This window comes from Silene latifolia, chromosome X, assembly GCF_048544455.1.
Source record: "Silene latifolia isolate original U9 population chromosome X, ASM4854445v1, whole genome shotgun sequence".
In the NCBI taxonomy this organism is placed as follows: Eukaryota; Viridiplantae; Streptophyta; class Magnoliopsida; order Caryophyllales; family Caryophyllaceae; genus Silene; species Silene latifolia.
Genome location: NC_133537.1, coordinates 108,998,476 through 109,017,071, shown reverse-complemented (window position 1 = coordinate 109,017,071; position 18,596 = coordinate 108,998,476). Strand labels below are relative to the sequence as shown.

Here is an 18,596-nt window from a genome sequence, read left to right as displayed (position 1 = left end):
TGTCACATGTCACATAAAATTGTTATATATTTTTAACATATTAAAAATCAACGTATTAACAAAAATACGTCATATACAAAATCGACTTAGTAATTCATAATTACTTGTACCAAAATATTTCACCAATTTATAAATCACAACATCTTGTATTTATAATAATTAATTCATTCAAAAGCAATTGTTTCCTTAAACAATAATTTCATCTAAGTAATGAAACAATTCAATTACTTAGACCGTATCTTATTCAATCAATTTCAACAAGACACGTAAATATTACTTCCAAAATCGTTCGTCAATTTTAAGTAATTTAATTGACTCGTATCTTCATACGATCAATTAAATGATCAATTAAGTGTGTTATCCTTTAGGTATGACCTAAGGGGATCAACTGATCACCACCGTCTCACGACAGTAATGTCAAACTCTATTCATCCAATCATTACCGATATGTGTGGACCAGTTGACAGTAAAATATTACTTCCCAATTGTATTCTTTATAATGAGACTTAAACATGTGATCATCATGATCAACAGTTGTGATCGCATTATTGTCGGAGGACACATTCCAACAATCTCCCACTTGTCCTCGACAAGTGTGCGTCACCAATTCTCTTGTCCTATTACTATCTCCCACTCAATGCAAGGTGTCTTTCAGGTCGTACTTGCAAGTGATCATATCGAGAGTGGTTTCCTCGATCTGGAGAACAACTGATTGACCAGATTTATCCACCATGGATACATTCCGAGCGTGGCCACGCATTTCCAGTTCATTACTCCTCGAGTGGCCCTGAGATATTGTTATAACCCTGACTAGGGGTGGACAATTCCTATCGCACTCATTCCCTTCGACTAGCCACAGCCATCATAACCCAAAATGTGCCCATTTGACCCCATTTACGAAGGTCGTAGTAACACAAATCAAAGTTAATCTGAAACTGTGCCATCTTAGGCGAATAGTCTTTAGTCAAAAGAATCGACTCATTTGAATACTATAGTAGCTCTCGCCACGACCAGGCTATATAAATTTGCCAGAACTCTATACGAGGTCATAAGGCCCGACATAATGTTCCCAACAGTCTGCCTATATGATCGACTAGTCATTATCATATGACTCTATAGCACTTAAACTTGCCATCAATCACATCACACTCTAGTCACTTCGAGACGTCACCTCATGTAGGTAACTATGGGCAAATACAATGCTAATCCGTGTTCACTTTAACGGGGTTCAATTGTCTCTACAACCCGTTTGGATGTAACAAAGTATAAGGTTAGTTAATGATAACTCAAACGACAAATGTCGACATCACATTCCGGTAGTCAATACCATATTACAACCTTGTGATGCATATCGTAAGTGCGTAAACACTTGTTTGATTTTAATAGAAGTTTAACATACCATGTGTCCATGTGTATAAACTTCTTATTATTGCATTTTCCTTTACGTTCATGTTATCTTCTCATAGCATGAACCTTACCAAGTACAAATCTAGGTTCACAACCTCGGTTTCGGCTCCTTTTCTTGAAAGAACTTCTTTGTTGATTATCACATAACAAACGAATTTGTGGTGAATGATATGACTTGCACTGATCAAGTACTCCACCCACACACAATGCACTAGGTATATGTTTTGTAGAGTCTTGCAACAATTTGTCAAGATCATTAGCCTAGCACTTCTCACAAGTCCTAGCATTTTAGGAAAGATTAGTTTTGAGTAACTTCTTATTCAACTAAGTATCTTTCCAAACTTCTTATTTCTCCTTTTAGCTTGAAAAGTTTAGGATTTTCATAAATCCTTACGCGTGTTTGGATTCCTTTAATATGTGTAACCTCTTGACACATAACAGAGTCTTTCGTCCAACACTAAAAACGCTCATCGGATTCTCCTCGAGAATTCATGACGTTTCTTCTATGGCTTACCAATGAATCATCATGTTCTTATGCATATGATTCATTTTGAACATGTGCATGATTATTCTAATGGCGGAAACATTAGTAACTAATAATCATGAGATCAACCATTCTTAGGTTCAAGGAACGACCATGACTGCTAATGGCAATTCCGTTTTCATTTACATGAATAACCTACGTTTCTCGTTGATTCGATGTGTATGTCTCAATACTTATCCAACATCTCATGATGTGATTGGATTCATCATAGTCCATTTTCATCCAGAATTTAAAACTCAAATACTCCTTTGTGAAGGAAGGTATTAGCTCGTCATTCTTCAATGAGTGATGAGTTATAAACTTTTACAAGATGATTGCTCCCACTAAATCCCATGTCTTTACATGATAATTTCCAACTCTCACTCAATTCCACATGTTTCGAATTTGACTACTCAATCGAAAAATCTCAAGAATTGGAATATATATTGCATTGCCAAGTTATTAAGATAAAACCATATATGTTCCCATCATATCCTTTCAAAATACCTATTTTGAAGTGGTCTCATCTTAACCTTATGGAAAGAGATTTTAATCTCTAACTTGTTCATATCATAATGATGTGTAGCAATGTCATTATTCAAATATAAATAATATCTAAAACACGTCCTTCGAAATACCCTTTTGGAAGGAGGTTTAACCATTTCATTTTCATAATGAGGTTAAGTAATGACATTTGCGTGGTTAATACTTAACTTAGCTATTGAGGATATCGGTATATCAATTCTTGTAACCTCTAGTCATAAATCTCGTTTATTTTCTAGGATGTTACTTTGATTCATTTTAGGCTCTTAAGTAAATATCAAGGTTGAAACTATTGGTCAAAGTTTATCATAAACTAGTCAAAACTCTTGTTAAGACTTTACATTAGTCATTTTTCTTCCAAAACTTCCTTTTGGTCTCCTCGTGTAGTTATCTTGAGAAAATATTCCTTTGATTACTTCACTTGGTCTCTTTTGTCATGTAGTTTTATTCGAGACCATAGATCTCATCTATTGGGTATACTATATAAATAGATATACCTTCATTCAAATCATTCTTCCTTGCGTAGATCTCATTTACACAAGTACACAAATTTATCTTGGTGTGTGTTGTGTCCTCATTTTTCTCCCACTCTATCTTTAGAATAAATACACTAGAGATTCAAAGATAGCTTACGGGACACAAATAATGATTTGAAGTATAAGGAGGACTATCTCATAGGTTTGACTAATAGTTTTAGATTTTGTATGTGTACTTGGTGATTGACATTCCTTTAAGAGAGTTCATAAACTCAATGACACTTTGTAAATGATCATACAGAAGCCTTAAGCATGTGGACATATAATGAATCTCATCATTATAATTGTCTATTAGATCACTTTAAGTGAATAATCATATGTTTCTATGAGCAAGCATGCAAAGACGAATTTTAGAACAAGGATAAAACGATAAAACGGGTGACTTGGGTTGCAAACCAAGCCACCATTATCCAAAATACAACCAATTATCCAAAATACATTTCCATGTCGAACACGTAAATCAAAAGGTTCTAAAATCCAAAACATAATTAAAATAAGACAATAAAAAGCAAAGCTCCATGAAAGTTATTCCTAGCTTCTTGATTGTTTCTCAAGCTTGCTTTTCTTTTCCCTTGTCTTTGCTTGGTGGAGGCCCTATTTACAATGAAAAGGGGATACATTATCACAACTTTGTATCACAATACCATAGTTGAAATAGAAACATAAAAGAAAGTATAGTCATTTACCTACTGGAGTGTTCTTTCCAGCTTTAATATCACCAAGGTATTTGGAACAATTTCTTTTCCAATGTCCAATACCATTACAATAATGGCATTTATCAAGAGGACCCTTCTTGATTTTTGAAGTGCTAGCTTCATAAGTCTTAGCTTTGGTGAAAGTGGGAACTTGTTTCTTACCCTTCCTCCCATTCTTCTTGAACTTCCCCTTGCTTTTGGTGCTAATGTTAACCACATCCTTAGGTGGGTTCACATTTAACCCCATGTCCCTTTCGGCTTGCACAAGTAACTTGTGCAACTCTTCAAGAGACACGTCCTTGTCTTGCATGTTAAAATTCACCCGGAATTGAACATATGCCTTGACTTTGGATAAGGAGTGTAGAATCCTATCTACAATGAGTTCTTTGGGGATTTCAACCTTTCGAATTTTCAAGGTCTCGACTAGCTCCATTAATTTGAGCACATGAGGGCTAACCTTTTGGCCCTCTTTGAAGTCGAGATCAAAGAATGCCGCGGCCGCCTCATATTGGACGATCCACGGAGTTTGTGAAAACATTGTCACAAGCTTGGAGTAGATTTCATTAGCGGTGCCCATCTTAAAGGCTCTCCTTTGGAGATCCGCCTCCATCGCAAAGATCAACACATTTTTCATTGCTGCGGACTCCTTATGGTAAGCCTCATATGCTTCCCTAGTGGCGGCGGTCGACCTAGTGGTAGGTTCGGGTGGAGAGTCCTCGGTAAGGTAACGAAGCTTGTCGTCACCTTGGGCGGCTAATTTGAGTTGGGCATCCCAATCGGAGAAATTTGACCCATTCTTTTCAAGTTTACATCGATCCATGAAGGATCGGAGCCATGAAGTATTAGTGAGAGGCGTGGCGTTGGTGTTTGGATTTGCCATTTGTTATGAGAAATAAGAGCGGTCTACAAAACAAAATAGAGAAGGAATAAAACATATGTCGTTTTAATAATAATACTCGTAAAAATAATTTAAACAAGTTTTATTAGCATTTTCTAGTGACCTCTACCCAACTAGATAAATGATTCCAAGACCCAAATTCATATCAACTTAGGCACGGGGTAGCCGATGAAACCCTTATCAATATAACTTAGTGGATTAACCTTTTAATCGATTCTACTTTTAGAACTCTTGGTCGATAAAATTACTCTAATATTTATCTATAGCGCAAAACACATCCGACACGGGCACGAGGTAGCCGATGAAACCCTTATCAAAAACTTTTGTTGAGTTCAATCCAAATTTCGAATAAATGTGTCCATGATCCAAACCCATATTAACTTGGGCACGGGGTAGCCGATAAAACCCTCATCAACATGAATTCGGTGGATAGACATTTATCACCCACTCCCCTACGTAACAAGGTTTGTACTCCGGGGTAGCCGAGTGCACTCCCTCGCGAAATAGGTTTTCATGGTTTCTACTATTTGGTAAGGCTATGTCTCAATTGATTGTTTTAGCGAGAGGTCATGTCAATTTATTATCTATCACGTTTTAAATGAACTAAAGCGGTGAACTACGATAATTCTAATTGACACGGTCGATAAACTCAATAAAAAGACAATGCATGTTTTAGTTATGGCGATTTAGCGATGCATGCAACATATAAATAAAATGCAAAGCATAAAATAAATCCTAGTATGGCCTTCCTAAAATAGAAAATCTAATTAACTTTACATATTCGGAAACCAACTCCATTGGTCCCTTGAACTTCGGTTATGGCACGTATATCGAGGTAACACCGTCTTTATGTATCGCCTTCTTGAATGACACCGTCTTCAAGGAACTCCGGAATAAATAAAATTACATAACAAATTACATAATTTCCTATTATACATTTGTAAATAAAATAAAATAAATCTATTAAATTACAAAACGGTGATACGAGATCACAATAAATTACAACCGAATCGATATTCCCATACATTTCGGGTAATATCAATTAAAAACTAAGGCCATACTAAGTAAAATTACATAAAATAAAATTACATAAAATAAAATTATGACAATCATAAAGAAAATGAAGCATTATAATATGTATGAACATGCCCAATTTTATGCTAAATCGCCTTTAAGTAGCCAATATCGTATATTACACGGTTTTTACGGATTTGCGTGATTCAACGTTTTAAAATCACAAAAATCACAAAAATTCATATTTATGCACAAGTTAATTACCCTAACCTCTTAGGACTCAAAATTAGTCTTCACTAACTATTTGACCATAATTAACTCATATTTCTAAAATTGTTCATTAATGGACTTAAAATTACAATAAAAATGTTATAAACTTCAAATAAATCACAAAAATTTCAAATAAATTCAAAATTTGAAATTTAAACTCATGAACATTCTAGAAAAATACCATGACACTCATAATATTCAAAAACTTAGGTTAAAAATTTCGAAATTTATCCGGAAAAACAATGTTGCGGTTTATCGGTTTTTACAAATATAGTCATAAAACATGAGAAAATTTATATTTATCAACTTTTCAATTTTATATCTGAAATGGATAATAAAATGCAACATATGACGTTTTTCCTTAGTCATGGAGTATGTTTTATTAATATTTCACTAATTAAGTCACTTATTTATGCTATTTTTCTTCAAAAAATCATAAATCATGCATAAAGACTTCAATATAGCCTATTATTTTACACACATTTTATAAAATTGCATGTGACAACATACTAAATTTCTATGACCAGATTCGAAATTTATCTCATATTAACCTATTTTTCATCTAAATCCGATTTTAAATATGAAAAATCCATATTTCGAGCATAACAAGTCCAAAAATTATGAAAATTTATAGGTAATATTAAAATAATATATGTGATAACATATCCAAAAATCACTGAAAAATTCGAAGTTTAGCTAATTTTAGTCCGAAAATGACATTTTATTCATAAAATCATATTTTTAATGCCATTATTATATAATATGAACAATAAAAATCCATAAATTAACCAAAATATCCTAAAAATATTTTAGGACCAGAAACATTAACATACATAATAATTTTCGTGATATATCATAATAACACAAATTTAACAAGTTTTATATGTTAATCGTATAACTCGGAAACACTTTTAACCGATTTGCATGCAAACAACCAAGGCTCTTGATACCGCTTGTTAGAAAACTAGATCTATAAACTCGACATATTCATATTTTATGTTAATTTAGTCATAAAATTAAATGGTGATCTTATGCATGCAAACAATAATCAATTAAAGAAGAAATCTTTAACTTACATTGGTATTTCGGTTTATATGGGCACAAGAGAGTTCTCCTACTCTCTTGTTCTTGAGCTTTCCTTAAAGGATGAACAAGGATTCAAGAAGAGAATCCCTCCCAAAAGTATTATACCCAAGACAACAACTTAATAAAATTAATATTTATATTACTAGAACAATATTAATTTTGTATAAAAATTGACCCAAAAATATTTGATTTTGGTCTCTTAAAACCGGTTAAGAGAGAAGGAAGAGGAAAGTTTTTATCTTTCTAAAAGTTCTTATTTCAGATGGATGATAGAATGAATTTTTCACTAGTTAACATTATAGTGAATATAAAGTAAATAATAGAGCAAAACTCTTGGCTTTGCTCCATGAAAAACCGGGTAAAGGGGGGAAGAGAAGGGACCAATGCATGCACTAGTTGTTCTTCACAATAATCACTAGGTTGCATGGCTAGAAAATTAGGGAAATCATTATGCTCACACAATAAACATAATATTTCCTTAATCCTCCCATTATTTTCGGCTAACATGGATAAAATGGACTCCATTTTATCTTTGTCAAATTGTCAATTTGTCATATGTCACATGTCACATGTCACATAAAATTGTTATGTATTTTTAACATATTAAAAATCAACGTATTAACAAAATTACGTCATATACAAAATCGACTTAGTAATTCATAATTACTTGTACCAAAATATTTCACCAATTTATAAATCAAAACATCTTGTATTTATAATAATTAATTCATTCAAAAGCAATTGTTTCCTTAAACAATAATTTCATCTAAGTAATGAAATAATTCAATTACTTAGACCGTATCTTATTTAATCAATTTCAACAAGACACGTAAATATTACTTCCAAAATCGTTCGTCAATTTTAAGTAATTTAATTGACCTGTATCGTCATACGATCAATTAAATGATCAATTAAGTGTGTTATCCTTTAGGTATGACCTAAGGGGATCAACTGATCACCACCGTCTCACGACAGTAATGTCAAACTCTAGTAAGCCAATCATTACCGATATGTGTGGACCAGTTGACAGTAAAATATTACTTCCCAATTGTATTCTTTATAATGAGACTTAAGCATGTGATCATCATGATCAACAGTTGTGATCGCATTATTGTCGGAGGACACATTCCAACAGAAACCAAAGGCTAAGAGAAAGTGGGGTCAAAATCTTTGGCTGGCCCATCTCCGGCGAATGGGTAGTAGAAGGAGGGGGAGCAGTAGGTGGAAGGTGGAAGGCGGAGGCGGCGGAAACAAGAAGGGTTAGGTTTTAGGGTTTTTAGAGAGAAGGGGGAGAGTTTTTAGAGAGAGAAGGATATTTAAAAAGTGTAAAATTACTAAAGCCACATTTATGAACAATTTATTTAAAACGCGGGTTTCGGGAAATTTAATGATATATTATCTCATATTCTATCTTTCTGTAAATTCTTTCAGGCATGCACTTAAAATGCAGGTTTCCAAATACTTAATGATATATTATTTCACATTTGATCTTTGCATAAATTTTATCAGTGTCCTAATAAAAAAAAGTCGTACTCATCGAGGTCAAGTTCTCTTAAAAAGGGTAATCGGCCTATAAATGTTATTTGTAGGCTACCATATATGCGCTAGAATTGTTCATTATTCGTCTAATACATTAAAACTGCTTGTCTGACCTGCAAAGTCAGTGTGCATGATCGCATGAGCAATGTACTTAAAATGCGGGTTTCGAGAAATTTAGTGATATATTATTTCATATTCAATCTTTCCTGAAATGGATTTCCCAGAAGAGCAAAACCCTAACCGCCTAAACCCGAACACCACCGCCATATTTTCTTCGTTTCTCGCCGGCGGCCTCATCAGCACCCTTCAGGTCGCCGGCGAGAAGCTCCAAGATTCTATATTTCGAAAAAGTTTCGGTGGTTGTCTGTCCAGATTCCGTCTTTGTGGTGGTCGGATGTTACCTCGCTTCCCGTCCTCCTTTTGTCACTTCTGAATCGGTCATACGGTTTTTTGTGTTCATTTTAATTTCTCTTAGTTCTGGTTTGTTATCTTGCTTTTATAATTTGTTTGATTTTAGTAATATTGCTTTGGTGCGTGTTTGTTAGGTGTACTCTGTTGGTGTAGTTTAATTGCTGCTTTTTCTAAACCTTTTCTATCAGCTAGATCGACTACCTCATGAATCATACATCTTGTGCCGATTTTCTTGAGTTCTTTGGTTATTTCCATGGTTGTGTTGTGTCAGAGGATGATGATAGCTTGAATCTTGTTTGTTCCCTTTTAGATGATTCCCCCATTTCTAAAATTCATGCCTTTAAAGACTTAGGTAATGACCTTTTTAGACAAAATCAGTTTGTCGAGGCGAGTGCCTGCTATGACAAAGCATGTCGTCTCTTGAGTGATATTCTGAAGGATGTGTCCGATCTTGATTTAAACTCTCTTTCAAGCCTAGCAATTTTTTTGTCTTTAAATTTAGCTGTTTCTGCTATTAAATTACGTGCTTTCGATGGGGCATTAATTCTATGTTCGATGGTTTTGAATTTTTATCCTCGCCATGCCAAGGCCCTCTTTCGTAAAGCTATCGCTCTTAGAAGTTTGAATAAGTTATCTGAGGCTCGCTGCACTTTAGAGGAGGCGGTCTCGGTGGAGCCTCGAAATAAGGATATTCTTCGTGAGTTGGATGAAGTTAGAAAGCTTCATGTTTTTAACCTAAATGGTAAGCGTGTGGTGGACGATTCTTTTGAAGCTAATGATATTCGAAAAGGGAAACGGCCTATTTCTTGATTTGGTATGTCAAGAAGCCAAAGCTCAAATAATGTTACTATGATAGCCGTGATCAACAGAATTGGTGTGCTAGCCAATCTAGTTCATCTATAATAGATAAAAAGGATTTGGGTTGTACTAGTTCTTATCATTTTGACCCCCTTAGCAAGAACAAGAAAGGTAAGAATTCAATCCATCATGCTGAGCCTGCTGTGGATAGTATGTCTGTGCCTTTTTAGATAGGGAATCAAGTTGCTCGTAGTAGCACGGAGTTGTTGCTTGCTGATATAAGTGCTCCTCAGAATGAAAGTAACAAGATTTCTGACATGAATACGGATTCCGCCTCAATCTCTGCAACTCACCCATCTTTGTCAGTTAAGAGTAATTGTAACCGCTTTGGTACCTCTACCCTTGGCTCTACCAAATACTCCTTTTCCAACAAAAAACAGGCCCATAAAAATTTGTTTCTATCGTCCATCGATTACGAGAACTTATTGCTAGGAAGGAAGCTGCAATTTTTTCATCCAAAATCCGGGGCCTCTTTAATAGTTCGCCCCCTATTCCCTAAAACTTCTACCTCGACGGGAACTCCCCATGAAAGTTTTTCATGTGAAGCCGCGGTTCCCTTTTCGTCTCCTCTGCCCGTGAATCTTTGTACAGCCATGGACATTTCACTGGGACAGTAGAACAACTTCAGCGATGAAGAGGATTAGCCTCTTGAAGTCAAGAGACCATGCTTATCGGCGAGAGGATTTTTGATCCCATCATTGAGGTTAGAGAGGTTTCAATGATCAAAAATACACGTTTGGAGCGATTTGGAATGGACGATTCGACCATTTGTCAAGTCAAAGTTCGTTTATCTTTTCAGCCGTGAAGACACACTCAAGCAAGATTTGTAGCCGACGTTTAATGGGTCGCGATCGCGCTAAATTCAAGAATAAATCGATGGTAATGGTTGGAGGTTCTACTGTCTACTCCAGATTTACGACTCCAAAAATGGTTGTCAGCTCTAAAAGAAAAGAAGATTGTCCAATCCAGTTCGATGCCTTCTACCATTCACCGCGTAAGAGGCGTCGTCTTTGTATTTCTACCGAGTTTGTTTGTATTACTAGTTATGTTAGCCGGGTTTCTTCTAGTTTAGGGGCATCTAATGCCCCTCGGTTTGCGCTTTAGTTGGTGTGTATGTAATAGAACCTTATGTTTCTATAAAATAGTACACGTTTGTCTAAAAAAAAATCTTTCCTGAAATGACCTAGATGCACTCTTTTGATGGACCTGTTTCTCGAGTTTAATACGACTACTTATCTCACAATTTAATCTGTTAGAGTCATTGATACATTGGGATAATATCACGGGTATTATATTTAAGAGAAATGGAGCGTAGAAGGCCGAAGTGTAAGGCAAAACATGTTGGACGATAGCACAAAGTATAATTTTTAACAATTAGTCTTGCTGAAGACGGGTCGGAGCAAGTGACGGATAATGCCACTCACAAAACGGATAGGGGAATTTTTAATATGGAAAAAACGTCGCAAGGGAAAAGGAGGTTGAGTCTGGTTTACGCAAAAACCCCAATTGTACGAGTCCCCCAATATTGTATTCCTTGAATACCTTTCTCACTCAATGTGGACACATAGATAGACCCCATTACTATAAAGAAGCCACCCTTTTACACCCTCTCTTTCCCTTCATACAACAACAACACTTGCTCCCTTCTCTTCTCTTCCTCTTTTCATTTTCTCTACTTCTCATCAACCATGTCTTTCTAGGGACTTGCACAACTACCAACAAACAAACAAACAACATCTCCTCATCCCAAACTCATTTATTATTCTACCCAAATGGAGAAAATGAGTTTTGTGAAAAATGGTGGTGTGCTAAGGTTGCCTCCTGGCTTCAGATTCCATCCCACTGATGAAGAACTTGTTCTTCAATACTTAAAACGTAAGGTCTACGCTTCTCCTTTGCCTGCTTCCATCATCCCTGATGTTGACCTTTGCAAGTCTGACCCTTGGGATTTACCTGGTATTTTTCTTTCTTTTTTTTTTTTCCTTTTCGTGAGACCGTGTCGATTTGAACGAAATTAATTAATTGGTGTGTGAAATGTGTGAGCAGGAGACAAAGGAAAGGAGAGGTACTTCTTCAGCACAAAGGAAGCAAAGTACCCAAATGGGAACAGATCAAACAGGGCTACAATTTCAGGGTACTGGAAGGCAACTGGCAAAGATAAGCCCATTGTCTGTGGCCCAAGAACAAGCAGTAAAAACCCTGTTGTTGTTGGTATGAAAAAGACTCTGGTGTTTTACCGGGGTAAACCTCCCCATGGCTCCAGAACTGATTGGATCATGCATGAGTACCGTCTCCTTGATTCCGCTTTGCCGCAGCCCAACATGGTATAAAATTATTTACTGAATAAATAGATTAGTAATAATAGTAATAAATTATAGCATTTTCATTATTAATTCTTTTCCAAAAATGTGTTGCCAGGGGGATTTTAGTTTTAATTTTAATGATTGAACTTTAATAAAAGAGAGTTTAGGATGAAGTTAATTATAAGGGAATTATTAGAAGGAATCTAAAGAGCTATGATTATGTCCCTACATTTTTAATCTAGTATTTGATCATTAAACAAATGATTTTCTTTTTAACAAAGTGGTTGACTTTTTTTTTTTTTTTGGTGGTTTTGCAGAAAACAAGGGAAGCAACAGGAGATTGGGTTTTGTGCAGGATTTTTCTAAAGAAAAGGAACAATGCAGGTAGCAAGAATGATCATGAGGAGGATGAACAAGGGATTGTTTGTCAAGAGTTGGATAATGTTAATAATAACAAACCAAGGATTGATAGACCTGTTTTCTACGATTTGAACCTTCCTGCTCCTTGTTCCTCTTCGTCTGGCTCCAGTGATTTGACCCAATTGGAGCGTCACGGTCAACTCGACAAAAACGGTTCGTCGTCCGAAGATCATGAGGAAAGCAGTAGCTGCTGCCATAGTTTCTCATCTCTTGGAAGAAATCTTTAACCCCCACAACTTTCTTCCAAGGAAAGTTAAATTATATTTTTAAGTTAGTGTTAAATTAATTATGTACTCATCCAGCAAGTAACAATCAGGAAAATAACCATCTAAGTTTTCCCTTCTTTTCGATCATGTCGCTTTCTAGTACCTCAATGCCCAAATGGGCAACAATTATTGAGGGTAAATCATGAGTTTTTAGAATTTCGCTGTAAAAGATGGTTTCTTTTGTCCTGTAATCTGCAATTGTCAATCAAAAGTCGAGTTTCCGAAGAAAATTTCGTCTTCTTGAATTGAAATTTGAGCAAAAAGAAAGTGATTCTTAGTATCTAACAAGTAACACAAGGTTTGAAACTTAGTTAACCTCCATGACTAATTTACCTGTCACAATATTCTACTTGTTGGAGTCTCTCAAGTCTCATGCCCTCTTAGAAAGGGTAATCGGCCTATAATAAATGTGGTTTGTACACTACCATATGCACTAGAATTGTTTATGGTTCTTCCCATACCTTGAACCCGCTCGTCCGACAGCCAAAATTAGGGATCGCATGAACAATGTACTTATAAGCAGGTTTCGGGAAGTTAATGATATAATATTTCATATTTGATCTTTCCATAAATTATATCAGTTTCCTAATAAAAATAAAACCGTATTAAATTAATCGATGCCAAATTCTGTAATTGTACTTTCAATTTTTTTTTATATTTCATCTTTCTGTAAATTCTATCAGGCATGCATTTAAAACACGGGTTTTAAGAAAGTTAATGATTTATTTCATATTTGACCTTTGCATAATTCGAACATTGTCCTCATAAAAATAAAGTCGTACTAGCATTGTTCATTGTTCGCCCCATACATTCAACCCGCTTGTCCGACCCGGAAGTCAGTGTGCATGACAATATATTTAGAACGCAGGTTTCGGGAAAGTTAATGATATAATATTTCATATTCGATCTTTCAATAAATTCTAATCAGGCATGCACTTAAAAGTTAAAAGCAGGTTTCGGGAAATTTAATGATATATTATTTCATACTCCGTATTAGATTTTGTATAAATCCTATCAGTTTCCTAATAAAAATACGGAATTACTTTTTCACACATATTTTTTCATAAAGTTTCCATGTCATACCATTTTCCCTAAACATAATCAAATTAATTCCTACATATACATTTTCCCTAATATCAATACTATATATTAATTCCAGATACCAAGAGACTTCTATGTAATTAAATAAATTTATACAAATTAATTATACTTTAATCGCTGGCGTTGTGTGATGGACCTGAACAAGGGACTTCAATGTAAATATTATATAGTTTTGGTTAAAAATATAAATTTAGAGAATACTAGAATATGGCGAGTTTCCTTAAAATAACGGGTCCCACTTATGGTATTAATTAGTATAAAGATATTAATTATTTAACATACAGAAATATAATATAAGTATATGTTATTGTTCCGGGTGTAATTCCAGAGCAAGTATAGTTACCACCCGTGGCTTGTTGAATGATGTCTTGAGTTGGATTCTCCTTTGGTCTTAATCGTTCCTCACGGCCTCTCCTGCAACAATGAACGAACTGAGGGCTTGGCTTTGTGCCAAGCGTACTCACTCCGACGCTCAAGTCAGTAAACTTAAGAGATAAGTTGTTACTTGGTGAATGTGTATTGTAGAGATAAGGAAGATATTACCAGATGAATAGTGTATTTAGGTTTAGTTGTGGATTAGTTGGGATCCTTTCCTCAATGAAGGTTGAGGAGTATTTATAGGCTTTCACCTTTTGTCGCGTAGTGGCCAAGTGGCTAGCAGGTGGAAAGACTGATCTACCCCTCGGCCGAGGTTTCTATGGCAGGCCGGCGGGCCCTGTTGACTCGTGGCCGAGGGGTCTTGGATATGAGTACGCGGGTATGTGTCCCGGCTGGCAAGTTGCCATGCCGAGACCCAGTGACAGTAGATGGGCCGATCGGCTCGGCTAAGGCCGCATGAGTCGTTGACTTCTTTGTGGATATCTTTGACCTTGCTCAATATGTTGACTTGGTCGGCGGTGCGAAATATGCCCCATCAATTTGCCCCAGCGTAGTCTATGCCGTGGTATGGGCTCTGATGTTCGTTTAAGCGTATATTCTGCGTAAATAATTTGCGGGAAATTTCCTGCATCGGCTTCTTCTGCGGCGGCTTCTTTTACCTCGGCCTGGTCTTTCTTAGGCCGTACCATATCCCCCCTCCACATGGATGCGTAAAGGGCATCCGATGTGGAAAAGAAAGTGACGCCGGCCGAGACCAGGGTTGAGAGTGCCGGTTGTTTTTGATTGCCCCGGCCGCGCTACTTAGCTTGGTTGATCATGTGGCCGGCGGAGAACAGATGCTTGGGAATTTGTTGAGGAAGGTGAATAGGCAAGGAGATATGAATAGGCGTGTTGAAGACGCTTGGTCACTGTTGCATTGATTGACGTCTAACTGTTGCAACGATTGACATCCCGTGGTTGCATGTCCGACACGTGTCCGCACGCCCGATTGGTTGACGCTTCATGGGTCAGTTCTCGATTGGTCCTTCTTCATGGGCTTTTCCCTATAAATAGGGCAGTTGCTCCGTGAAATTGGTCACCAATTTCATTCTCCAAAATTTTTCCTCTAAACTTTCAAAGGTTTCTTTGTCTTCTAATTTTCTCAGTTGTCATTCCGGCGAGTGTTTTTTTTAAGGTAAACAAACAAACTTTCCATTTCTTAATTTTGTAAGTCTTTATGGTAAACATGTCTTCTGCTGATGCCGGTCCTAGTAGGCCGGCGCCGGGGTTCCCCGTCGCGTCTTGATGAGGGGAGAAGTTGGACGCCCTCCCGATAAGGCACAGGGGCCCCGGTCTCCGTCTCCGAAGTCGATCCTCGAATTTTGGAGGAATGGGAGGATGACTCGATGTCGATGATGACGCGGACGATTTTGGTGATGATCTTTGAAGAGGCTCGTCCCAAAGAGGTGAGGCGGTACGTTATGGATCACGGTGACGTCTGCAAGGTGCGCGTTGACCGAACTTGGACCCATAAGTTGGCCGGTTGTTACGGTGAGGAATTTTTCGAGGGCCATTTTTTTTTTTTTTTGCGGGGGTACAAGATTGTTATCCCGAGGAGGGTCGAGCCGTCTGTTGCCCTCCGCCGGGCCATACCGGCGTATACATGCGACACTTGGAGTTCGGGCTCCGGTTTCCGCTGAATGAGTACGTGATGGCCATCATTAAGGCTATGAACGTCGCCGTGGCCCAACTGCATCCGTTGGCCATGAGGACGATAGTCGGCTTTGTGTGGCTTTGTCTCTTCAAGGGGGAGGCCCCGACGGTGAATTTATTCCGCCGGCTTCATTATCTCCAGTAGTCACAATCGCTGGCCGCGTCGGTTGGTACGGTGTGCACACGGAGAAAGGTTATGTTTCTGTTGACAAACTTACTTCTTGTAAAGACTGGAGAGATCGGTGGGTGTATGTTAAGGTGCCGGATGACTATCCGCTGCCCCTCTCCTTTCAACACCAAGTGAATTTGCGGTGTGAGACTAAGGCGGAGCATGACAGATGGGTCAGCCGGAAGAAGCTCAAGATGGATGCCAGCAAGGTCCTTCTTTCAGAGGATGAGAAGCTGGCGAGGTGGAACGAGCTGGCCGGTGCTCGCATTATAGAGCAAGAGAAGGCCGTGGCTCAGTCCGCTCTTGAGCTTGATGTCACTAAGAAGGTGGCCGCGAAGGCGAGGCTGGATCTCCTCAATGAGCGAAGGCTTAGGGAGATGTCGAGAAAGCGCTCTTGGGCGAGAGAAAGCTTAGGGAGGACGCTGAAAAGGAGGTCCTTCTTTGAGAGAGCCAAGGCCGAGGCTGCTGCGGCCGAAGTTGCAAAGTTGCTGGAGAAGTGTGACCTTGTTCAGAGGCACGCCGACCTTTATCTCCAGCAGAGGAATGAATTTAGGGGCAAATTTCAGATCCAGGGGAAGGTGATCCGGAGCAAGGAGGCCATCATCAGGCAAAAGGAGGACGACATTGAGATGCTCCAAACCAAAATGCTCCCTGACCTGTGTTCCGAATTCCGGATCCGGCCGGCGGTACCGCTGTGGGAAGTAATTGAGGAGCTTTTTCCTCTTGAAGGTTCCTTTCCGTGGGACAAATATGACGAGCTGTTTGACGATAAGCTCGAAGCTAAGGAGAAAGTCGTGGAGGAGAGGGTCAAGGAGGCGGCGAGAGTGAAGATAGAGCAAAAAGCGGCCGAGGAGGCGGCAGCTATCGCTGAGAAGGCTAAAGCGGCCAAGGAGGAAGCCGATTGGGCAAGGGCAGTTGAGGCTGCCGAGGCTAAGGCTGGGGCTGCTGAAGCTGAGGCTGCTAAGGGAGCTACTGGGTTGCCCCTCGAAGAAGGCTGCTACTCGCTGCGATGGCGAGCAACGGCATATAGGGAGATGATATCCGTAGCCTTTTGTCTTTTGGTTTGTCCTTGTAATTTCTTGTAATTCGTTGAACATTTTTTTAATAAGAGCTCGTTTCTTCTGCCTCCGGCCCGGCCGAGGTTTTTACCTTACTTCTTTTTCTTGCGCTAGTATTTGAGCCTCAACTGTACTTTTAGCGTCTCTGTCTTCGTCTGGGTTGTCTCCTTACGTTATTAATTGAGTGTCTCTTTTGTTTCCGCCTCGGCTTGGCCGAGGCAGTCTAGAGCGCGTATCTCAATCGTGTTAACGCTTCTAAGGCATTTTGATTGCTTTGCGAGTATCAACTGCGATGGTCGTGATTGCCGCTCTTGTCGGTGTGACAGTGTGAGCCAGCATCTGCTTCTTCATGAGTCTGCCGTAGCGTCTACCACTTGGAGTGACTGCAACGGCGTCCAACCTCTTGGGGTGACTGCCGTGGCGTCTACTACTTGGGGTGACTGCGACGGCGCCTATTTCTTCATGAGACTGCCGTGGCGTCTACCACTTGGAGTGATGCGACGGCGTCCAACCTCTTGGGGTCAACTGCCGTGGCGTCTACTACTTGGGGTGACTGCGACGGCGCCTATTTCTTCATGAGACTGCCGCGGCGTCTACCACTTTGAGTGACTGCGACGGCGTCCAACCTCTTGGGGTGACTGCCGTGGCGTCTACTACTTGGGGTGACTGCGACGGCGCCTATTTCTTCATGAGACTGCCGTGGCGTCTACCACTTGGAGTGACTGCGACGGCGTCCAACCTCTTGGGGTGACTGCCGTGGCGTCTACTACTTGGGGTGACTGCGACGGCGCCTATTTCTTCATGAGACTGCCGCGGCGTCTACCACTTGGAGTGACTGCGACGGCGTCCAACCTCTTAGGGTGACTGCCGTGGCGTCTACTACTTGGGGTGACTGCGACGGCGCCTATTTCTTCATGAGACTGCCGCTCTTGTCGGTATGACAGTGTGAGTTGGCGTCTGCTGCTTCCTAGTTACTATGGGAAGAATGAACATTTTGATGGAAGACTTGGATGTTTTTTCATTTAGGTAAAAACACGCGTCGGGGTGCCCACAGCTGTTTTGGACACCTCCGCCGCTACATAGAGTATTCCCGAGATTACCAGCGTCCTAATGGCCTATCAAAGGCACAGCGTCTTAGTCAGCCACTAGTTACATCCATGAGGCCGCCCTCCTGTTGTAAGGATAGACTTTTCCCTTTCTCTGATTTCTTTGCCACTTTGAGGGATTGCATGTTGCATCCTCTGGCGGCTATCTGGACGTTGACCACCTCGTCATTCTCGTCTTTGGAGACGAGCTTATGCGCCTCCCCCCGGTCCGAGACATACATCAGTGTTAGGGCCCGGATGGACATCACTGCGTCAGCCTCGCTCAGGGTGACTCGGCCTATGAGAACGTTGTAGGCGGACGAGCCGTCGATGATCACGAACTC

At 39.1% G+C, this 18,596-nt stretch overlaps 1 protein-coding gene across 1 annotated transcript; it reads left to right on the top strand.

The window, feature by feature from the left end:
* The first annotated feature begins 11,344 nt into the window (after positions 1-11,344).
* On the top strand, positions 11,345-12,999 carry LOC141623528 (NAC domain-containing protein 83). Its single transcript, XM_074439631.1, has 3 exons — positions 11,345-11,736; positions 11,827-12,104; positions 12,401-12,999. The coding sequence occupies exons 1-3, from the start codon at positions 11,553-11,555 to the stop codon at positions 12,728-12,730; spliced, it is 792 nt and encodes a 263-aa protein (XP_074295732.1). The 5' UTR covers positions 11,345-11,552; the 3' UTR covers positions 12,731-12,999.
* Positions 13,000-18,596: the final 5,597 nt, after the last annotated feature.